Below are 25,338 nucleotides of genomic sequence, written 5' to 3'. Positions count from 1 at the left end.
TCAGGGCTCGTTGTTTCAGTATTAATGGGACTGTTGTTGCTGTCTCCTTGATCCTGCTCCTTGAAAGTGTTTGGTCTGGATTTTGGGGCACTTCTACGTCTGCTGGGTGGCGAGACAAGCAGCGGTGCAACTTGGCTTCATTTAGAGCTAGGTCCATATTCTATAGCTAGAGAGGCTTTTGTCAGCCTCTAGTGGGAGCAGAGCCAAAGCAAAGTTCTGGGCCACATGCAGAGAGAAGGGGCAATGATTTATGTAGTATGCCTAACAAGCATCCAATAAGGGACATGCAGGATACCCTGGATAAGGTTTGGTGTGGAAAAACTTGACTGGCCCGCACAGAGCCCTGACCTCAACCCAATCAAACATCTTTGGGGTGAACAGTAATGGAGATTGCGAGCCAGGCCTTCTTGTCCAACATCAGTCCCTGACCTTACAAATGCTCTACTGGATTAATGGACAAAAATTCCCACAGAAACACTCAAAAAAATTTATGAAGACTTCGCAGAAAATTTGAAGCTTTTATAACTGCAAAGGGGGTACAACTACATATTAATGTCTACGCATTGAGAATGCAATGTCATAATAGTGCCTGTTGGTGTAATGGTCAGGTGTTCTAATACTTATTTCCATATAGTATAACTTCACATTCACACATTTACATATACTCACACGGACATATACTCCCATTTATACATGTACCCACTGACATATACAAACTCACTCAATGCATCACACACATCTACATTTAGGACAGGAAGAGGTTTTTCTCTTGTGGTCCAGCAAAGCCCTCTCCATTGGCATTCCCTCAGTTTCATTCCTTTGTAGTCTGAACTCCAGGATATGATGCCATTTCCCAATGCTTAGATGCAGGGTGCATGTAAGAACTGCAAAAACAGCGTTTGAGTTGAGAAAATACTTCAATCATACTTGTGAAAAGGATAAGAGTGGCATTAATAAAATAAATAATAAAATGTAAATATTGTGACGTTTGTTTAGGGTCCTTTTAACAATAAAAGTACAAAATGTTATTACATATATACCCCAATACCTACAACATATAATGCAAAAATTATATTTTACCTAGGTCCAATGCTCTTCAATCAGGCAACCCTTCCCATTTCAAAATACAAGAAATTCCATATAAAGCACTTGTTATATACTGCAATATTTGTAATCCCCATGCAGAAGTGTGACTCCAAGGAGATGGAGAAGTTTATTTTGATGTCCTCAAGCAAAACCACACAGTATATGGGTACATGATTGAGTTGGCTAGAGTTTAAGGCTTCCAAAGAGTTTAAGTATCTTCTTTAATTTTGAGTTTCCTTGTGTTTACAGCCTTGTATTTCTTCTCTTTATTCTCTTTGCACCCCTCCACATCTTTATCTCCTTTCTCCCTTGCCTTCCCATGTTACCCTCCTGTATCACATACTGAAGATTACAGTTAGGCTGTTGTCTGGTAGTCTTCTGTTCAGTTGATCCTAAAGTTTTTTTTCTTAATATGCCTGCTCAGTAGAACTATTTTACCTGTCTCCACTGGATTAAGTGTTATCCCTTCACTGAGCAAGACACCGCAACTTATAACGGACCGAAAGACTGCAGTATTCCCTTGGAACTCCCCAAGGATATACAAGGTTTGGGGTAGCCCCATTAGGGGGACCTGGGGAACACTGTTTTCTGTACACCCGGACATTTCACAGAAGGGTGCCAAGGGGAGGGCACCAGGAACATGGCTGCAATGTTTACCCTGGGTGAGACAAGGGGAGTGGACATGGGAGTGTATTTCACTTGGTTTTATGTGTACCTGTGTCCTTTTCAATATACAGTGGTCTGTTTTTTTTTAACCCTACACTGTGTCTCGAGTGACTAGGTGAATAAGAGGTATAATTACTGGGCTGCCTAAGGAATTCTCAGCAATGCAAGACCAACACGGCGGAGCTACTCATCCGAAGTACGGGTCTCTGTTACAGCGTGGCAATGGAGAAACTACAAAAGCAATTTGTGGACCGGCACAGAGCTAGAAGTACTTTAACAGCTGCATGCTTAAGTGCAAAAACTGTTTATAAAGAGATTTTTTCAGTTGGATATACATGATCAGCACTTCCAAAGTGATAAACCGAATGCAGATGTTTAAAAATTTTTTACCAGCAGAATGTTAAACAAGATCCTTGGCTGAACTCCAATTTGAATCTAGATTAATCTCAGTGGGGGATATTTAATGATGGAGCAGTAAGATATTTGTCTGGTTTGGTTGCAGAAGCGGCAATTTGATGCCAATTGAAGGTCTGAAATTAATGTCATGGGTTATTTAATAAAGTTCTGAAGACCTTCCACAACAGAGGGTAACAATATTGGAAGATTTTTTTCAGTACATGTAAAGAACAAATAATGCTGCTTAACTGCATTTTTATTAAAAATGCAAAGTCTTGTATTTTGTAATTTTTCATTTATCTCATTTTATAGAGGGGAATTTTTGCCATTTTTCCCCTGGAAAAAATATCTTATTTTTCTGTTTCTATTTGTTTAAGTAATGTTAACAAAAGGGATGCTCCATTTGTTACTACTTTTTTTTAGGTTTGAATTTATTCACTTTGTAGTTGATTGCCAATATATGTGTTGATTGAGTTAACAGAGTTAACAGTGGAGGATTATTTCTTTGTGCCAGGTTTTTAATTTTTAAGTGTCATTGTTTTTTAGATGATCTCTCTAAATGTATTATTTATTTATGTATTTATTTTTTATGCCATCGGGCAGAAAGTGATTTGTCCTTTAGGTTCCTTTAGTGATAAGACTGCCTTTAAAGCATTCCCCCTGCAATGATACCAACCAATAATATCACTTGGTCTGTCGCCAAATATGTTATTCTTATATGTGGAAATATTCTATAGACCATATAATTCAAGATACAGGCTGCATCAAAGAAGAGGCCAGACAACTTATAGAAAGGTGACCTGTGTCAATTTGTTTTACTGTGGATAAACATTACAATACAGCAAATCCCCATATAAAATGTTATAGTGTGTATAAATTATTCCTTCATTTCACCAATCTTTTTTTTCCATACAACTTTGGTACAGTGATTTTTATATTTATTTACATATATAAATATAATATATATCCAAGATAAATACTTTAAGTTCACAAAAGTCAACACAAAATACAAAACTAATTTGGGTTAGGGTTATTACATTCTACACATAGGTGTTCATGGGTAGGAGAAAATATCTTTAAATTAATGTCATTAAGTTTTAAAGTCACTTTTTTGGCAAATGTGAAAATGATGCACCATTAGCCATTGACATGTTTTGTTCCTATACAGTTTAAACACAGAAATCTCCTGTGCAGTTAAAATATGCTTTTCCTTGACTGATAACTTCTTTTTGTGTTCTTTTGAAAGCCATAGAGGAGGTGCTTCTTGAGAAACACTCTAAAAAAACAGGCAGTGTGTGTATAGGCTTCTCCAACTTGTCAATATTTGACCTGCCACCCAGTGTTACTCATGGTTGAGCAGTTTGTCCTGCAGCTTGCGGAGATAACTGGAACATTATCATTAGGACAGTGTGGTGTAATCAGCCTTAGGTTATTCTGTGGAGATGGAGGTATAACATTGCAGTATACGGGCATCCCAGTTGTTGATAGAGGTGCTTGACTTGACAAATTAGGTAGCATAATTTGTTGCTGGAATGCTTGCTGTGGCATTCCTTGGGAACTCTGTGACACAGGCACCTGAAAGATAATTGAAAATACATTATGGCATCCTGGTTTACATATTTACATTTTTTATATTCATTATATGGGTTTACCATAGGTATTTTCAGCATAGCTTAAATCATAGCAAATGCATTAGGTGATCCAGCCTTCACCTTCATCAATCTCTAGTTTGCACTTATAATAATGTAAATTTAGTTGTTAAGTGGGCTCATGCAAGGGTCCTCTGGGAATGTGGGACCTGGTTGAGGCACTTTCATCTACATGAGATGTTTCCTCTTTACTTCCTATGCTACTGTGGTTCTCTAGCATTCAACATCTTCCCTTTCCTTTTCACCTTTGCGGTGTGGCTCCAGCCCCGGAGTATTAAACAGTCAACTCTTCTTTTTTACAGTCTTGAGCCAACCATTTTTCACCTCCTTACTGTGAATGGGTCAATGTGGAGAGGGAGTGGTATTCTATTTTTACATGTAGGTTGTTTACATGTTGTGGAGGGAAGCTTTTCCATAGACTGGATGAAAAATATTTATTGTATGGTGTGATGACAGTAAAACGCCATTGACTTTGGATAAGATATTTACTATAATAAATAATTTAAAAAAAAATAGGGGGGCAGTTTATATACGCATATGCGTGGTCCATGCTCCTATGTACCTTACGCCGCCACAACGTTATGGAGGAGATCCTGCTACATGTCGTGGTTCCTTAACCAATGCGAAATTCATTTCGAACTTTCTCCTTATGCCTTTGCTTCAGACCGGGCTAAGGTTGGATATGTAATTTCGCGCCTCACCGACAAGGCTCTGGCATGGGCATCTCCTCTGTGGGAGAGGAATACTCCAGTAATTCGCTCCTACCCAGAATTTGTGTCTGCACTACGCTCAGTATTCGACGTTCCAGGCAGGAGTTCAACCGCTTGGTCCTCTCTTTTCAACATTTGCCAAGGGGAACGCTCTCTGATGGACTATGCTATCGAATGTCACACCCTAACGGCTGAGGTGAACTGGACTGGCAATGCACTGATTGCAGCCTTTTTGAATGGGTTATCAGAGACTTTGAAAGACGAGATTGCTGCTCGAGATCTACCATCTGACCTAGACTCTGTGATATCATACATAACACAGATTGATCTTCGACTCCGCAAGCATCAGGTACAGCGGGACAGTCTGAGAGCACGTGAAAGAGGAGTTTGTTCCTTTATGTGTCCTGTTCGTACCACAACCTATGAACCCTTCTACCTTGGAGGAGCCCATGCAGCTGGGTGCTACCCATCTGTCGGAGAATGAGAAGTCCAGGAGACGTAGAGAGGGGGTTGTACTGCGGCACGGCAAGACATTGGGCGAGATATTGTCCTAAGAAGTCGGGTAACGCCCTCACCTAGAGTGGTTCAGGGGACCTGCTTTGGGTGTGCTGGGCCTGTCCTCTGACTCAAGCAACACTCGGATGACTGTTCCGATTCGGGTGTCCTAGTCTACTGGATCCGTTTGCACAGAGGCCTTCTTGGATTCGGGAGCTGCTGAGAACTTTATTGATGCCAGTTTTTGTGAAGAGCAGCTTATTCCCACAACGCCTAAAGACACTCCTGTAAGACTTGAGGCCATTGACGGCAGACCTCTTCATCCTGCTCAGGTTACCCATTGTCACAAACCGGGTCCATACAGACGACTGTAAACACCCAGAGCGCCCAAAGATTGTGTTCAGGAGTTACGGTGCAGTAGCGGAGTTGGTGCAGAACGACTGCACTCTCACAGTGGGCATCTAGGGTTGTGCAGCCACATACCAGCGCCCTGACATAGCAGCAGATGTAGACAGAACAGAGCAGAACTTGGAGATATCCTGCAGGCACCCTGGAGCAGGCATGAAACATAGCACTGGAATCATGTGCAGGATGCTGCAGGCTGAGAGTAGGGAAGCTAAGCAGAGTACAGGAGAAACATAGCGAGCAAGGGTCAGGGAGACCAAGCAAGAAACATAACAGACAAGATATACATAATACATGGCACAACAGGTAACAAGACAAGGAATACTCAAGATCTGACACACGAACAGGACAAGACACCCCTCTACCGGGGATACACGACAGGACACCCCTCTACCAGGGATACACGACAGGACACCCCTCTACCAGGGATACACGACAGGACACCCCTCTAGCAGGGATACACGACAGGACACCCCACAGGTTACATCACAGACAGACACACCTAAATACAGGAACTAGCCTAGGACTACATGATAACTATTGGAGATTCCGTCACATGTTATGGCCATAGTATGCTTAGCCCACCACTACGCCAAAGTACTCCAATGACGGTGGGTCCTAACGCTAAGCCCTGCATACGAAAGTACTGATAACTAAACATTGAATCCAAACACAGAACTGAGAAGGACATACCTTTAGACTGCAGACTGCAGACTGCAGACTGAGACAAACAGAACAAACGGGTGGGACACACCTTATAAAGGAAACAGGAGTTGAAGCAAAGAGCAGACATACGGAAAGAGACAGGGCATACGGAAATCCAGGAGTGGACCACAGAAAAACATGGGAACTGAGGCAAGGCAGGGAAAAACAGAGATATGCAGCTCTGCAGCCTGGATGGACTCTGACACCCATATTACTACACCTGTGACACTCTCCGTGGGCATGATACATAACAAGAGACTTCAGTTCCTGGTTATCTGCTCTCCCTCTACTCCAGTCATTTTGGGTTTTCCGTGGCTACAGACACACAATCTCACCATCGATTGGACAACCTGAGAGATCACATCATAGAGTCAAACCTGTGGGGAGCACTGCATCAGACCCGTGACACTGGCCATGGTGTCCACTACATCTGAGATCGTCGCTACAGTTCTTCCCAGTCAATACCAAGACTTTGCAGATGTTTTTGACAAGAAGGAGGCTGAGAGGTTGCCTCCACACAGACCGTACGATTGCCCTATTGATCTCCTCCCTGGTACCATGCCACCCAGTCACGACGGCTCTGGTGTTACGGCATCCCAACCCTCATCTGTCTTTTGTCCTAGAGGTGGATGCTTCTGAATCTGGGGTTGGAGCTATACTCTCTCAACGAGCTTCTTACAGCGAACCACTGCATTCTTGCGGCTACTTCTCCAGGCACTTCTCCACAGCTGAGAGGAATTATGATATCGGTAATAAGGAAGTGTTGGTGGTTATCCTGCCCTTGGAGGAGTATCGTCACTTGTTGGAGGGGGCTTCCGTACCTGCCTTGATTGTTACCGATCATAAGAACCTCCAATACATGGAATCTACCAAGTGCCTCAATCCTCGTCAAGCCAGGTGGGCTATTTTCCTCTCCCGCTTTCCCTTCGTGCTGACGTCCCGCCCCGGTTCAAAGAACGCTAAGGCGGATGGGTTATCTCGCATGCATACACGATCGGAGGAGGAGAGTAGGGAACCTGAACCCATTGTCCCTTCTACCAAGGTCGTTGGTGTCATTCGGTTACGGGGTCACTCTCCTCTTCTGGATCACATCACTCGCTCTCAAGGTCAAGCTCCGGTCTCCATGCCTCCAGGGAAGCTATATGTTCCTCCCAGTTTGTGTGCACCTATTCTACGCACACTTCATGCTGCCAGAACCTCGGGACATTCTGGATTGTTTGTCTCCAGGGAGTGCCGTCTGAAATTGTGTCAAACAGAGGTACCCAGTTCGTAGCAAGATTCTGGCTGGAATTTACTAAATCCTTGGGCATTGCTCTTCGGCATATCACCCTCAGACGAACGGCCTGGTTGAGAGGGCTAATCAACATCTGGAGCAATACTTGCGCCTCTTCATCAATGACCACCAGGACAACTGGGGCGATCTACTGCCGTTTGCAGAATTCATGAGGAACAACACGCTCCAGGAGGCCACTAGGATCTCTCAGTTTTTCTGCCTTTATGGTCTTCATCCGCCGTCTCTCCCAGGAATATTACCTGTTTCCCCTGTTCCAGATCTGGAGAAGAGACTTGCTTCCATACGTGCCACCTGGGCTTCTGTTAATTCAGCCCTAGAACGTGCCGCTCAGCTCCAGCAATGACAGGCCAATAGGAAGCGTTCTGCTAACCCCTCATATCAACCTGGTCATAGGGTTTGGCTGTCTACTCGGTATCTGAGACTCCGGGTTCCTTCTATGAAATTGGCTCCGCGGTTTATTGGCCCCTTTCCGGTTCTACGTCAGATTAATCCTGTGGCTTATGAACTCTCGCTACCCGGTACGCTTCCTTTCCCTGGGTTTTCCACACTTAGGACCTTCTACGACGAGGACTTCCAGGGGAGGTTTGGAGAGGCGTATTCCCCAAGTAATTCTTGACTCCCGGAGGCAGCAGGGCAGTCTATAGTACTTGATACAGTGGAGAGGTCTCGGTCTCGAGGAACGTTCCTGGGTGCCAGCGGTACGACTTTCTGTGACTCGGTTGATACGTGCATTTCACGCTAGACAGTCTTCCCATCCTGGTGGTCGCCCTGAGGGCGCCCTTTTGAGAGGGGGGGTACTGTTACTCACCTGTAGTCAGTTCCCATGCCGCTGCAGCAGCCGCCACGAAGGAGAGGGAGACCCCCTCCACCGCACGGCCACCTCCGCAGCAGCCGCCACGAAGGAGAGGGAGACCCCCCTCCACCGCACGGCCACCTCTGCTACCATCTTCCGAGGAGCCGCGCAGGAGAGGCAGACCTCCAGCCGCACGGCACTCCTCTAGTGGTGAACTCCCAAACTACAGGCCTTTATGAAGGCAGACTACACCACACTCAAAATGGCCGCGATTCCCAGACACCGGAAGTGACATCATGAGGGTTTGGCAGGAAATTCGAACTTCCTCTGCGGTTCCCTATTTAAGCTCCTCAGACCAGCTAAACCTTGCCTTCTGATGGTTGTCTATGCCTTGTGCTAGTGTCCAGATAGCATTTACTTTCCTGATTTCAGTGTTTTGACCTTGGCTTGCCTGACTATGTTGATCTCCTGAATCCTGACCTCTGCTACGTTTATTGTTTATCCTGTTCTCCTGAATCCTGACCTCGGCTACGTTTATTGTTTATCCTGATGTCCTGAATCCTGACCTCGGCTACGTTTATCGTTTATCCTGCTGTCCGGAATCCTGACCTCGGCTTGTCTGAACTTGTTCTGTCCTGGAGTCCTACCTGACCACGGTGTCTCCTACAACTTGTACGTGACAGATATATTATCTTAGACAGTTGTTGGATACCTGATATGAGGGCATGGATGGGTATTGAACCATCATGCCCTGTACTTGACTTCCCTGTTGATTGTTCATCGAACTCTGGCTTTGAGGAGGCTGCTGTATTCCTACGAGTCCCTGGAATCCTTGTTGGTGATTAGACAAGACAGACTGAGAACCTAAAGAGAGAAAAAGGATATAAGTCACTTATATCCAGTATTACAAAACAGATATGCAAATCATTGTTATTCCCTCCTGTAATAGTATGCATTTTAAATCTAAGGTATTATATCCTAATGCTACCTCTGGCTTTAATTATATATATTTTTTGAAAATTTAAAATCACTGAGCTCTTCAGAGCTCTTCAGCACAACATATTCTACTGCTAATGTTTGTTAGCAAAGGGTGTGACTGAAACCCCCTAATTCAGTAATTAGGGGCAATAATTGTGGTGTCCACATACATTTGGTCAGATAGTATATATATATATATATATATATATATATATATATATATACACACTAATATTACGGTGAACAAGGAGGCAATTGCCTTAGTTGCGAAACATTTTTTTTTTAACTATTGCCAAGTATTTTAACAGTATTGAACTTAACCCTTTAAATGATTGTAATTTATAAAAAAAAGAGACAAAAGATGCAAAAGTATGGCTAAAAACAAAATTAAGTACAAAAAAGTCTAACAAAGCAACACTAATACAACAGTGGGGATCTACACTTACAGACTATAAACAACTGCATATCAATTTTAGTGGCACACAGAGTTATCTACATACAAAAGAAAGTGGAATGGAAATTGCAGAACATTTCATTACCATTATATCAAATAAAAAAGTGAAGCTTATATATAAAGAAAGATTTGCAGGTTATCTTTTTAATGAATCACGATTGAATGAAGTTGAACAGATTTTACAAATAAAATCCAGATATTTTTTTTAACTCCTTAAGGATACAGGTTTGTTCGCCCTAATTCCCTTTTTCATGTTTGATGTACACACAAATATTGTTTGTTTCAGGAAAAGTATTTTTTTTTAAACATAGGGATTGTCTATTGGCCTAGTAGTCCTAATGAAGGTAGCATATATTGAGCTGGATTCTATGCCGATGATAACTATGACAACAGCCTAAACAGCAATTTTCCAGTTGGTTGCAATAGAAAAAACGAGATGAGTGATACATTTTATCTTATGGCTAATAGCCATTAAACCTTTAAGTGGATCTTTTAGTAAGTTAACACCAGGTTCAGGTTGACTCATACTATACCACTGCAGAACAGTTAAATCACTATACTGTAATCCAATTGGCATGTTCTAAGCGTGATAAATCTTGGCATTCTGTTACGCCAGATGTCTGCATAGCAGGTGTCTGTATACATAAGGCATGCTGTGATGTGTTACAAACACCAGTCTAACATAGTGCACTCAGGATTTAAACTTGTTTAGAAAAATAATATTCTGTGCAGGTATATACCATTATACTATACAGCAGACATCTTGCATTCTTTATGTTATAAAAAAACCCACTGTCATTTTGTTATTTGGAAACAATAGTGTATCTTATGGTCTAACATACATTGCTTCCAATTTCCTCTTATGATTTGGCATTCTTTAATTATAAGTCAGGGACTTAAGTGATGCAGGGACATTTTGGGGCCTCTGGTCACTACTCATGTATCCTGTTAGCTGAACAGTGTGTGGCCCCACTACCACTAGATTGATGTTGTTCAAATTGTAATGAATGTAGTGGTTCATACTTACTGATATAATGTAACCAGACAGTATTAAAGGTACTAATAGCTAATAATAATACTAAAAGCTAAAACAGGGTTGGCGAAGGATATGTCCTCATAGACTAGACCACTAAGAGCAGCTTGAGTCTAGTAGCTGTTGTAGTTCCCTACCACCTCTTTTGTATGCCAATAGTGCACAATATATGTGATATTGATATGTTAAAATAAATATTTATACCATGCCCAAGGTTAGAATATTAACCTTTTATTTGACAAGATTACATCCAGCAACTTAATGGCTATGAGCAAAATGGTCCTATTAGTAGTCACTATGGAAACCCTAATGATCAATGCAGTCAACTTACTAAGTAACCTTTTATTAATGCAAGAATTTCAACTACGATATATTCAGCTTTAATGAAGTAACTGTTAAATATCAAGAAGCCAGCTCCAGGCTATGAAATCAGGTTGAAGCTTACAATTCCGACTGAAACCCTGAGACTAGAGAAACATCCCTGATAATCTACAGGTATTTTAACATTGGCATAGATAAAACTGGAAAAAAAATACTTTGGATATTTGTTAAATTTCATACTGCCACCAAAGAAATAAATATCTACAAGATAGCAGTTTACTGCATGTTTTGTCTGCCTAAAGGTCTTTACAGTATGTAGTAACATTTCAATTTAAAGTAGTGAAGCTGATATTTGTAAAAGGATTTAAGTATGTATAGTGTTAACCTATGTATGTATTATGTAGCTGCTTTTGTTTACTACTAGCTAATAGGGGAATATGACAATCCACTGAAGGAACTATAGTTACAGTTAAAATGACAAGAAAACTGCAAATATTTATGCTAAGTTTAAAGTCACAGTTTTGACCATAAACCTTATTGTTAGTACTATCATCCACCGTCGTAAATAATTAATACAATTCCTTAATACATGAATATCATTAATATAACAAGGACTGATGAGTTCAGAACAGCAAAATAAATAATTCATGCACATATCCTGTACTGTTATTTTGTTTTTATGATGTACTGTTAGATCTTTAACAAATTATAAATGACCTTGCTTTAAATCAAGACTTAATAGTGTGTATTATTGTCCACATTTTGTCTTGCAAGTAAATATATTACACATCAACAGAAAATGTTATTCTGCAAACTCCCACAAGAATAAGAGGTACAAATCAGTGGTATTCCTTGTTACCTTATACAAGCATACCCCACATTAATGTACACAATATGGTCTGCAGCATGTATGTAAAATATAATCAAAGCATCTGCTACACCACAACCGTCAGGTCAATTACACCGCACATAAACAGGGGAATTGTTGTGCTGCGACTATGTCATTACTTTTAAGTGTCCTTAAAGTGGGGTAATATATATATGGAAGAGGTAAGAGAATCCCTGCCTTTCTAAATCGATGCACTTTTGATATGTAAAATTAGACTAGGTAAAATTAACTTTTCTTTATAATTTCACAGTTCATCAAGGGTAATCTATAAATATATTTTGATCGTTCCTAGAGAGCAGTAGTAGTCCCTTGCCAAGATAACAGCTCTGAGTCTTCTTCTATAATGCCTGATGAGGTTGGAAGATGCATGGCAAGGGATCTAAGACCATTCCTCCAGAATCTCTCTAGATTCTTCAGTGCTGGTGGACTTCAGTTCACCCCACAGGTTTTCTATGAGGTTTAATTCAGGGGGACTGAGGGGCACAGGCTTCACAGTGCATTGAAACAATATAGACACGTCCTTTTCCAGGTTGATTCATAAAATTTCCATTTGACTGAGACGACTTAATTAGTGGATGGTACTGTATTAAGTTTAGGGGGCACTTACTTTTTCACATGGATATAGGTTTTGATTAACTCCTTATCTGCAATAAGTCTACATCTTGTGTTTATTCATGTTGTCCTTGTCTTATATTAAAATTAGTTGGATGATCGGAAACATTTATATGTGACAATCAAGCACAGAAGAAATCTGGAAGAACCAAATACTTCTTCACTAAACTGTATATAAGTATATCTAAATACATTAAAAAAGTGCTCAGGTGCTACTACTGACGATTACATGGAAATCCACAAGAATGAGTGCACTCTCGGGTCTTTTTTCTTTTTCTTAAAAAAAAAACCCACCTCTCCATTACAACAAATTCAAAAATCCCTCAACATTGAGAGTACACTCATTCTTGTGAATATATATGTATATACTCGTTAAAAAAGGTGTGTTAATCAGTGTACAACACAATCAGAAAAAAAGCTATCACCGCATTAATTAGTTGTTAGAGGCAAAGGAAGGAAGGAAACAAAATAGATGAAAAAAAATTGCTGCCAGGAACAAGAGGTTAGATTTCAGTAGTAGAATTTTGGAACAGCAGCTGATATAGTAAAATTAATCACGTGGTTTTAAAAAGAACACTTTAATCTTGAGGAAGAATGTGCAGCTGTTGTTTTGCGAAGCAGACAGCAGAATAAAGGAATATCTCTAAGAATATCTGTAAATCTATAACAAAAATAATTTTAAGGCGATATGATTGAAGTATGGGCTGGGATTACCACTTCAGACATAGAACACACCGCATAGTAAACTAATGTTGCATTTAAATAGAAATACATTTAAGTTAGCATTTCATTTTCCAACACAAATAATTTGTGAAAAATTAATATTGCCATACATGGTATTTGCGTTGGAAACACTACTTTTTCACACTAGAATGTGAGATAAGAATAGATTAACTGGTGCTATAAACGAGAGGTCAGTTTATTAGCCTCTTTTGACTTATTTAACCTTAATATCCCGGAAATGTACTGGATGGTAAATATTTAGCAACAAGAATATTCCATAATTCTTGGCCTTTAGTAAGATAATAAAATACACTTTTTACTTGGTTTAGTTTTTGCGTCCCTGTGGTGGAGCGTTAGGAGAGAAATATATTCTGGCAGCTGCAGGTATAGTTATCAGCGTAGGATTACTGTTTTTGCTCTGAAAAATGCCCCTTGTCTTATATTAGACGTGTTATAAGCAGACCTCAAATAGAGGTCTCACTACAAGACTAAGATCCAGATCCCCCGGAGAGCTGCAGGGGACCTGGATCCTCCTCTCCGGCAGCCGGTGGACGCCTGCACAATGCGTGGAGACAACCTCCGCTTCTGCCAGCACTTCTCCCGTAGCGTCGGCGTGACATGACCTTCCGGTACTCCACCTTAGAAGCCCAGGCAGAAGTGGAGGTTGTCTACTCGCATCGTGCAGACATTCACCGGCCGCCAGAGAGGAGGATCTTCTACAGCGCTGCGGGGGACCTGGATCCTCCTCTCTGGATGCGCCATGCTCACAGACAACATAGGCTGCTACCCAACACTTACGCCATGGCTTCAATGACGGACCACTGGCGTGACATGACCATCCAGTGCTCAGTCATAGAAGCCCTGGTGGAAGTCCCGGGTAGCAGCAGAGGTTGTCTGTGCCCATTGTGCAGACGTCCACTGGCTGCCCCCACTTGACACCAGGGAGTGTGGAGCACGGAGGCCAAGTCTAGGGATGCATTGGTAAGTTGGGGGCATATAAGGGGGTATAAGGCATATCGGGGGGCAGATTGGCAAATAGGGGGAATAAGGCATATCAGGGAGGCAAAGTGGTAAATAGGGGGTATAAGGCATATGAGGAAGGGCAAAGTGGCATATAGGAGTATAAGGCATATCTGGGGACAGAGTGGCATATAGAGGGTATAAGGCATATCGGAGGGGCAGAGTGGCAAGCCTGGGGGCAGATGTGCATAACTGGGGGGCAGGTTGTCAAATAAAAGGATAAATAAATACAAAAATGCATTTTTCTCAATCATAGTTTTTATTTAATATGAAAAAACCCTTTTCCCTATATACTTTTTCTTATATTCAGGCTTTTTCTTTTTTTCTAAATTAATATTCAAATTATGGGGGGGTCATCTGATAATCAAGCAAATACGGTACTACTGGACACGGGGCTTCACTTAGCTGCTGTAGTACTTAATGAGACAAGCTAAGTAAAAATAGGGCAGACAGCTGATTAAGGGACTTTAGTTTCAGACCAGCAGCTAGAAACTGGGAGTGTGTTGAGAAGGCTCTGAAAAGGCCTTTTTAAATTGATTTTGGAAAAAGGATTTGTATATTGTATATTGGTAAAAGGGTGTTGCAATTGTAGTAAGAACGGAAAGAAGTGTTTAGTTAATGTTTTGTTCAACCAGTGCAGTGAGAAATAAAGTTCACAAACCGTATACACATACTGATGTATAGCAGACATCTGCATTTGTAGGAATTGCAATTTTTACAAAATTTGCATATTTCTTCAATTTGTACAAATTCACAAAAATGATGGGGGACCCCCAATGAAACAGACAAAAACATTTAAATTTTGTTGGTTCTTTCACTCCAACCCACATGCTCATCCACTCTCTCTCATGCTGTCACAACACTTATATTATATCCAATTAACAGTATTTAGTGTTAGTGTGCCACCAGTTAAGCTATTTCTTAAACAAAGAAGCACCCTCTCAAAAAAATAACAATAAAAGAAAAAGCATCCTTAGTGTAGTTAGTAGATGTGAAACAAAGGCAATGCCTTTTTAATAAAATCTTTACAGAAAGTGGCTCTTTACTGGATAAAAAATATTGCAAACTTCTCTAGCACACAGCATCTTCACAAAATGCATCATTTACTCTTCACTAAACACAATATGAGAATAATTTGATTGTACAAACTAGGTGATAATGCATTACAATTTCCAAAAATAATAGCATCAGGCAGTGTCCAATCCATACAGCATGACAATAATGTATTGTTTTGGAAAATGACAAAATTGCTCACAGTGACAGCTGTGATTTATTGAAGCAATTCAAATGCACTTGGAAAGTATATTAGCTTCGCCTCTACCCACAAAGGGCAAATTTTAACAGGGTAGACCACTTCCATGATAAATTACATACTAGTACCAAGTCAAGACAATTGGCACATTGCATGCCCAAAGGCCCAAAATTATTCAGATAATATGCATTTTATGATAATATCTCACATTCTTGACACCGATGGAAACAAATTAGAGTAACATTCATTGTGTTGATAGGACTGTGATGACATTATTTTTTACATATTATTACAATCTTTTCAGGATATAATGGAGCTAAAATATAATCAATTAGTAGGCTATACTTTGGAAGCATTTTTTGTATTATGTGAACTGTGAATATAAAAATCACTGGATGATTGAATATATATATATATATGTATATATATGTATATATATATATATATATATATATATGTGTGTGTGTGTGTGTATATATATATATGTGTATATATATATTTCAATATATAGGACTGTATGCTTAGTAATCATTAAATTCATGTATTATTTAACATGTGTTTACGAGGAGGATTAATGAGAAGCTGCCCAAAGCAAAGCAGTTGATACAACAGAACAATATCACACATGTATAGTTTTTTGTGGTTTTCTGGATATTACAGGGCACAAGTTGGACCATGGGCGTTATAGATTCCGAACATGACATTTTCACATTTTGCTTTAGTTGCCCTATGTCTCATTTGGGCCTGTTTACCCTAATTCTAAATATCCCCATAAAACTATATATATTTCTGTAAAGCAGACAACCCAGAGTATCTCATCAGGGGCATTTGGACATTTTTCATGCATTCATTTGGCCACCAATGACTGCCTAAGTTGCCTGTAGCAATAATTTCTTTCTCTTATTTCAGCAACACTTCTGTGTTCCTTAGCTTTTTTGCACAGGGTATGCGTTATGGCAGAGAAACCCGGCAAAAATTGTTTAGCTGCATGTAAAGATTACGGAAATACCCCACATACATTTTTTTTTGTCGAGGGCCATTTCCACCCCTTACAAATAGTACCCTATAGGGTAGTATTTTTCATACTGAATGCTTTTTTAGGATGTACAGGTACGTCCATAGGTACGTCCATAGGGGACTGAAGGGATAAAACTAAATACATACAGTGTACTGTATATACTGTATTGTAATCATGTCCAGTATTGTACATACAGTATAAAAAATATTTCTAAGAAGCTGACAATTTCTTGTTTTTTTTTAGATATGCAATAATTGTGAAGGGCTTGTAATAAACTGGAACCCAGAACACCTTCTGTTCCTTCCAGGTTTAACGTAGATAATGGGCTTTGCTCATTGAGAGGATGTCCTCTGCCCTGCATTAAACTCACATAACTGTGTTAATTGGACCAGCAGTTAACCCATTAATCACAGAGAAAAAGGCCATTTCCAATCTTCTACTTACATAGAAGCCATCCTTGTCGCTGTCACATGATGTACTTTTTAACACTAATTTATAAAGATGTTAAATGGTACATCTTGAGCATGCAATCTATGTCTAGTGATATAGCCACATAATGATTTTCCACTGTACAATAATACCTCCTAGATAACAATAACATACCATGTATCATTGAGATTCTTGATAACAAATAAAAAGTAATGCATAAAATAAAAATTTAAAACGGAGAAGGCATATGACCGCCTTTACCGGGGATATATGAAACAAACCTTACCCAATAGAACATGGTTCTATGGAACATGCTGTCGCTTTTCTCTACCGCAATCAACATGCAAGAGTATTCGTAACAGGACAATACAAGACACGACAAAGAGGCCCATTGCCACCACAGTTCTTTTGTGCTTCGGTGCCCCTAGCCATTAAGCTTCTTTCAACCTATACAGCTTGATGTTCTCTATTCCTTCACAATCACAATAACATACACATATATATGTCACATACAATGGCAGGCACTGTTTTGTCTTTCCACAAGGTATGGAAACCTTGGCATATATATTTTTGTACCCTTTATTGACCAACTCCCCCCCTCATAATGCAATCCTACAGGACTCCTTGGTACGTCCCAGGCACTGGCTGACACCTAGACCTTCAATGTCAGACGCACATCTTATGAAACTGTAAAATGCATTGATGTGTACATCTTGTCTGACTCAAAAAGAAAAAAAAAATTAAGACTTGCAATAGGTATACACAGATAAAGTGTTCTGCCCATCTTATTGAAACTGTGTGCAAATGAATTACTTTACAGAATTATCTTTTGCAAAGAAGACATTTCTGTACAAAAACATTTGAGTGATTCCACTACATGGAAAGTATGTTTTTAGAACCATAATAGTTTCTTGTTGGGAAACTCAAGGGGAAGAAGTTACAGCAATACTAAGCATCCTTATGTTAATTGTAAACAATCATGGTAGATTATACAGTATGAGAATAAAAAATGACATTCTTTGACGGTTTTTATGGCTGTGGCTTCTTTGCTAAATATATATTTTAAAATGCCTTTGCACCAGAGATGGCATCAATGAAATGAAATCTTTGTAAACTAATGCAGAATTGTAGGTGACATGACATCTTAATGAATTAGCTTGCACAAGGAAGTAAACTGGAATAATACCAAACTCAAGATAAATCTTCTAACAGAAAACAACTTGTAGCATCAGTGCCTCTGTTCTAGTCTTGATCCCGTTTGTAATTTTTGAATTGCAAAAAAGGAAGTTCTGAATTTCAGATGAATCGCTGCAATTCTTCACAGAGGATGTAACATCTGTTGCTTTTCGAAACAATTATAAGGAAGGCAGATATCTCCCAAATGAATATATATTCACTAAAGCTCTGTCTGATGAATCTCCATTGTCAGTGCCCCACATAATACATGAATATTTTGTTATTTTAAAAAAAATTACAAACAATAATGCTCTCTTGTTAGTAGCAACCACAAAAAAGGTATGTTCAAAATAAGTGAAATCATATTTTAATTATTTATTATTAAACTAAAATATATTTTTACAATTACATTCAAATTTGTATTACATTATTATTAAAAAATCTCACTTAACATCAAACCCAACAGTTCAGATCTAGGGGATCATTATGAGCCTTGTGGAAACAGTGCATTGTTTGCCAGATCTTCAAAATCGCTGGGCCATATGATATTTACCAGTAAATCATGCTGTTGACACAAAAACACCACTTACAATGTTTCAAATATATTTTAATAATGTGCAAGACTGTCCCACATCAACACAATTAACTGCAGACGTGCTTTCTTAAATGTTGGACCCCCTACTTTAAAGTCTCTTAAATTATTCAAAAAATAATTACATATTACAATATGAGATCTTACTACCATCAAAAATATTCACTGTCTATCTCTTATGTAGTGTGCCTACTTTCTTAAATATGAGCTGACATTTTATCCTGTGTGCTCTAGGCTGCAAAATACATCCAACTGTTATTTCCATCTACCTGGGTTAGTGATTTGATGGTAAAAATAATACTGATTGCTACTAGTGTCTTTGTTTAGCATGCATTCGCTTTAACATTAGCTGTGTGGCCAAAAAATGTGCTCCTAATAAATAAAAAAACAGCAAACTGAAAATCCTGTACTCTTTTTTCACGGTAAATGCACATCTCAGTCAATCAAAACTTATATACATTTCATTCTAAACTCTAAACACTATTTAAACAACTACACAGCTGTTACACTTTGCTTGTGATTAGACCTTTAGTAATATACATAAGATGGTAGCTCAACCAACCAGTAGTGTACCTGGGTATCTTTTAACACAACTGTAAGTTCTTGAACAGTGGGGCCACTTTTGTGTGCAACTAGTAGGCTGCAGATGTAAAGATTGTTACTTTGCAAAAAGATGCTCAGGTCGTCAGTAGGAAAATCAAGCATATGTGTGGGATATTGTAGTCATGAGTGCCAATCTATGCCCATTGCCAAGTGGTAATGTGAGTTGCACTTTTGTCCAACTCATGTGATTTTGCTGCTGCAAACTTGTATTCTTAGCCAAGCTGCTGGCACATGCAGTTTTGTGAGTACCTGTTTGTGTTTAGTTTACTTTTATTTATTAAGCAATTGGATTTACATTTTACAAAAGTAATGTTTATTTTGTGCTATGCTGTTTTTGTGCCATGATGCATAGATGACAAAGATAGTTTGTATTTTCTTTGTTATTTTTTTCTTGCTTTAATGGTTTATCTGAAGTCATTATGTATTATTTTGAAAATACATTTGTTTCCTATTTCTAGTCTATATTTGGGTGTTAATGCCTTTGGGATTCAACATCTTTTCAATTGGGAATTGGAATCTAAAATAAATTACAGCAGACATCTGTCTTGAGCTGCTTTGATGCCCAGGAATATTCATGAGATAAATTCATGTGTGCATGATTCACTGAGCTGTGATAGGTCAGAGCTTTTACTTTAAAAAATGACAAGTTTTTTTGTTATTTTGTTTACTAGATATCTGAATGTTCTCTGATCACATAAACGGGGCTAGTCTGGAAAAAAAAAGGAGAGGATTATCTCACTGCAGTGAAATCGGTCATATTACCCCATTCCCTTCTTTATCAATCCTGAAATAATTCCAAACGAAATCTAGCTCAACAAGAATACACTGAGGTGCGCAAAATGTACAATTAGATAACATTAATTTAACACCATAAGGACCAGGCTGTTTTTCATTTTTTGCACCCTTCATGGCCAAGGCTGTTTTAACACTTTTGCAGTGTCCGTGTTTAGCTGTAATATTCTCTTCTCCAATTTAGTGTACCCACGCAAGTTATATATTGGGTTTTTTTCAGGACAAGAAGGGCTTTCTTCAGATACTATTTTCATCATATCATCCAATTTCCCATAAAAAGATAATAAAATATGATGAAGAGTTGAAAAAAGCATCTTTTTCTCACTTTTATTTCAAAAGCTAATGAAAAAACCTGCTAAATAGATTCTACTATTTGTCCTGAGTTTAGACATACCCAATGTTCCTATTGTTTTTTATAGTTATAGGGCAATAAGTACAAGTCCTTGAAGCCGGCCAATACAATGTATCCCCCATTAAACCATATATTTTTAAAAACCAGACACCCCAAGGTATTTTAACCATTTCTATGCACTTATTCTATTATCACCCTTTGTGGTAGTATTTATTTTGTGGTTTTTATCACAACAAATTGCAATTCAGGTATACATTTACAGCTCCTGGTATATGTCACTGCCAAACAACACCTCAATATGTGTTTAGCAACATCTCCTGAGTACAGTAATATCACCCATGCATGGGGTTTTCAGGTTATTTGGTGGCTAAAAGGCCACATTTGGGACATCTTCAGGTTTTCAACTTGGAATTTTGACATCTGGTCTTTCTGCCCCCATGTCCTAATTGGGCCATCTTTGAAGCCAGACAATTAAATTTACCCCATCAAATCATTAAATCATTAATTAGACATTATACTTACTATTAAACATACTAAAAATTTTACCTTTCAACTTTAAATGGGAGCATTTTGTTAACTAGTACCAAAAAAGCCATCTGTTTTCAAAATTACTGTGTTTTCTTTTTTAAAACAGTTCTAGCTTTTCTGTGATATAATATTTTGGGGCGGCTGTATATTAGTAATTTCTGTGTGTTCTGAATGTGTTATTTTAGTCCAATATACTAGAAAAACACCAGAATGGCTCAGTCTTATTTACTGAGCCTGACACTCAATCAAAGAACTTCATTAGCATTGCATAAAGAATCAGCTCGCTGGTGACACTTGTTTCCATTGAGACTTGGTGTAGGTCTACATGGGAGCCATATTGGTGGGTGATAGAGTAACGTGATAGCTGTGATTACAGCCAGTGTGACATGCATTGGCTCTGTGTCCAGCTTTATGGGAATGAAAACCTGCTCGGCTTGGTGGTTCCCTTGGTTTTGTCTGTGCTTCCCTTTCTGTTTCCTTTAATCTGATTCCTGGGGACTGCAGCTGACCAGAATACCCTGTAGTGTGTCTGTGTGTGTGTATGTATGTATGTATGTATGTATTGTATATATATATATATATATATATATATATATATATATATATTGTGGCAAACAGTGGGTAAATGGCACTTTCAGTGTTCCCTAAATAGAGTGTTAAAGTTCGGGTTGCCCTTATAGCGCTAAAAAGGGATCTTTGCAACTATGCAGAGAGCAATTACCAGTCTAAAAAAAACCAAGAGACTGTTTTTACTGTAAAGCAAACAAAAGGTATTTTTGCTGTTTATTTAATCTACTGGATATTGCTTAGGAGCCCAATAGAATCGTCAGGAAAGTTTATGTTAGTTAGTCTCCAGAGTGGAGTAGGATTTTTTTTTAATACAAATATAATGCATTTGTTAAACACATAGGAGGGTCCTATACACATACACTGTACAAGTCTAACTTTGCTTCAAATGAAATTTTATTTCTATGCAGTGCTTTCCATAAATCATACTACAGAGGGTGGAAACGTGTCTCAGATTCAATATAGCTAGATTAAAATCCAAGAACAATGCTGAAGGCATTACTTTATTTCAGGAGTTTAATGAACTAGAAAGACAAAAACATAACAACAACTTTTTGGGTTTTTTTTGTTTCCTAGCACAGCTTTAAATTGCATTTTGTGTCGAAGTATTGCTTCTTTCTATTTTCATATTTAGTGTGCAAAATACACTTATGTAAATTCAGTCATGTCCAAAAATAAGACACTGTCGGGACTTACCTCAACAGCTGTGAGGTCTAGATCTACTGTCAGACTCACCGTGAGCGATCATGTGTACAGGCAAGTGCACAAATAGCCTCACAAAGTCTTTTGTACCTTACTTCCTGTTTGACCTTAAATAGGGCACTCGGAAGTGCCCTATTTAATGCTAAATCTTCCTTCTACTCACTGCCCTTGGTGGGTTTAGAAGTCCTGGTGTTATCTCCTGTATCTCTGATTTGGTTTTCAGTCCGGCTCTTCTTTTGACTCCACCTACCCTACGATTACACATGCTCCATGCTTTGGTTCCAACATATCCTGTTTGATTCTGATCTCGCTTTCCTTATGATTACCCCTTCCAATCTCTGGCCAAACCCCTAAAAAAAAGGTGTTTTGGATTTGACACATGGAATGTTGGGGGGTATCTTATAGACTGCACTTGGACACCTTTTTAATTACTACAAATTTTTATTATTTTATTTTTCAGTTTTTTCTTATTTATTTTTTACATTTTACAACTTTGTTTCTCTCTCTTCTCACTCTGCTGTGATCAGCAAGCAAGGCTCTATAACCCAGCATCCCTGATCACAATACATTCAAACAGCTACCAGGGGGAGCAATCGAAGATCCTGAGTCTCTCCTGTTCTCTAGTGACCTTCCAGTGAGTGTCAGCATTGGCAAACAGGATAATAACAGCTTTTTAATTAATTATTTAAATTGCACTAGAACAATTCAACAAATTGTCTGGGTTTTTTTGCGTACGAATACGGAAAAAAATAAAATGATAAACGTGTTTAAATATTTGTGAGCAAGCAAAAATGCAAAACAACCATGACAAAAAAAAACAAAATGAAATGAAGCAAAGTGAATGTTCATCTGCATAAAATCAACCTTAAAAATGTTAACTATTAATCATTCTGAGTATAATAAAAAAGACCATAAAAGGTCGGATACCCCTAGTCTCCACTACTAAGTGGATCTTTAACACCAACAATTAAAGCATACATTTTATTTCTGATACTACATGTATTACGAGTAAACATGTTTTTATGAGAGGATACTAGGGTATCAGTAGCAAGACCTTAAATTTTTGCTATGTGCTGTTTATATTTTTTTTGGGGGGGGGGGGCAACACATTGTTTTACCTCTTATACATTGTATACAACTAATGAAAATGAGAAATAAACCCCCAAAATCAATTAATTTACCTTTCCTGAGGTTTGGGTACACTTCATATGCCTAGGATTTTTTGGCAGTTCTAGGGCAGTGCATATTTGTTTTCCAAATTGTAATACTTTCAGATTTGGTATTTGGCATGGGGTGGCAATCAGAGTTTTGAACACAGGCAAAGTTGCTTTTTGGAAATAATTCAATAGCATGAACTTGCTAATACCACTCGGATGAAATAGATTTTTACACAATTCAAGGTATGTGCTCTCTCATCTGTCACTGTAATGTATTTTTAAAACCAACTGTGATTCACAAAGTACAGCTAAACATTGAACAAATAATGTTAAATACAAATGAGATTTTATAAAATGCCATATAATGTATGTAATATATAATGACTAAACAGTTAATTTAATATTTAATATGTGTTAGTAATATTTTGCTGTTGACATAATTAACATTAACTTATTCTTAACATATTAATTTATTAACACATTAAGTTTCATTTAGTTTCATTATTTACAGAAAAACACTTAAATTTCGATTTAACAATTCTTTTCTGTGGTGCAGCTCTGTGAATCAAATCCTACAATGATCACATGAGTAAAAATGTACTTGGTACAGCAGAAGAAAATATATAATTTTTGGAGAGACATGAAACAGTAAGAAAAGAGACCGGTTCACTGTGAGACCTGCTACTCACTCTCTTACAGTGTAACGGCCCCCCTTCCATCTGCACGCAACTGCAGTGTACAGAGCTACCTCCGGGACCTATCTCAAACCTTTCTCAGCTGCTCCTGTTGTGTTTGTGAAAACAGGAAATAAAAAATGTGTTTACAACACAAGCTGAACAAAAGAATTTCAGCACTATTTTGCTTATTTTATGCTGAGGTATTTCAACCTTGCAGACCGCTGCGATTTCTGATGATTGAAGTTGTTAACATTTGTCCATTTTTATGCTATAGCAGCTGAATGAATTATGTTTTTTTTTTTTTACATCTCCTTATATATATATTTTTTCAAATTCAGCAGATGACAGTGTGGAATGGCATTTTACAAAGTGCATTTTTGTATTATTATTTACTTTGACTCTAATGTAAAATCTCAACTGTTGCAAAAGTATATACCAAAGCTTTCAAAGCTGGGGAAAAAAAGACTTTTAAAGAGAACATTAATATGGTAAACAGCTTTTCACTTTATTGTACTGGAATCTAAATGGTGCCATTAGATAAACAACAATATTTTTTGCAGAATTCAGTCTACAGCAAAATGAAACTGCATAACGGAGGACCCTTATCTGCATCAGAATTTGCTGGCGCTGTATAATCAACAACAATATTGTGGGATAGGAAAAAAAAAATACAAGGCATCACAAAAAATTCCAACATTTCCATTTTTATAGCATGCATTTCTAGCAAATAGTTTCCAGGTTCAAAATATTTTATGACAAGAAATGATGCAGATAAGAAATGTATAAATATGGCTATACATGATTCAATTAAGACCACTTATTTGCCAGTTTTAGTGATGTGCACTAAGGGTATATAAATACCTCCTTGATGAAGATTCTGCGGTATCTGTGCACTTCTCTGAGCATTATATTGAACTGAGGCAATAGATCTGTACTGCTGATTTGCTGAGGTAGGGTACTGTCCAGATGGGTAATAATATACTGGCATCTGCAGAAAGCAAAAATAACTACACATTAATCAGATGCTTGCAATAAACAGACAGTAAGTGGAATAGGAACAACATGTTTCTGCCTTACTTGGTGTCTGGGTAGATTTATTGTTATGATTAATAAAAAATATCTAGCTACAGTAACAGAATGTTTTCTTTAGCACACATATTTTACACCATACAGCAACAAATATATCCACTTCCATTGTCTGTTGTACATTTTTAAAGGTTAAAGATTACCAACTGCTGTAATAGAATAATGAATTCTTAACAAA

General features: G+C 38.4%; 1 protein-coding gene across 11 annotated transcripts in view; it reads right to left on the bottom strand.

Annotated features, from left to right (window-relative positions):
• Positions 1–2,933: 2,933 nt before the first annotated feature.
• The window catches only part of ARPP21 (cAMP regulated phosphoprotein 21), a 99,252-nt gene continuing 76,847 nt past the window's right edge, over positions 2,934–25,338 (bottom strand). For all 11 annotated transcript variants that reach the window (XM_053467388.1, XM_053467393.1, XM_053467386.1 and 8 more), the window contains 3 exons: positions 24,936–25,062; positions 8,912–9,063; positions 2,934–3,723 (listed from right to left, as the gene is read on the bottom strand). In XM_053467388.1, the coding sequence (XP_053323363.1) occupies positions 3,466–3,723; positions 8,912–9,063; positions 24,936–25,062 (537 nt within the window). In that variant the 3' untranslated portion in view covers positions 2,934–3,465. The remainder of the gene's footprint in view (positions 3,724–8,911; positions 9,064–24,935; positions 25,063–25,338) is intronic.

This window comes from Spea bombifrons, chromosome 5 (genome assembly GCF_027358695.1).
Source record: "Spea bombifrons isolate aSpeBom1 chromosome 5, aSpeBom1.2.pri, whole genome shotgun sequence".
NCBI lineage: Eukaryota > Metazoa > Chordata > Amphibia > Anura > Pelobatidae > Spea > Spea bombifrons.
Note: the sequence above shows the minus strand (reverse complement) of the source record. Positions and strands in the feature narration are given on the sequence as shown.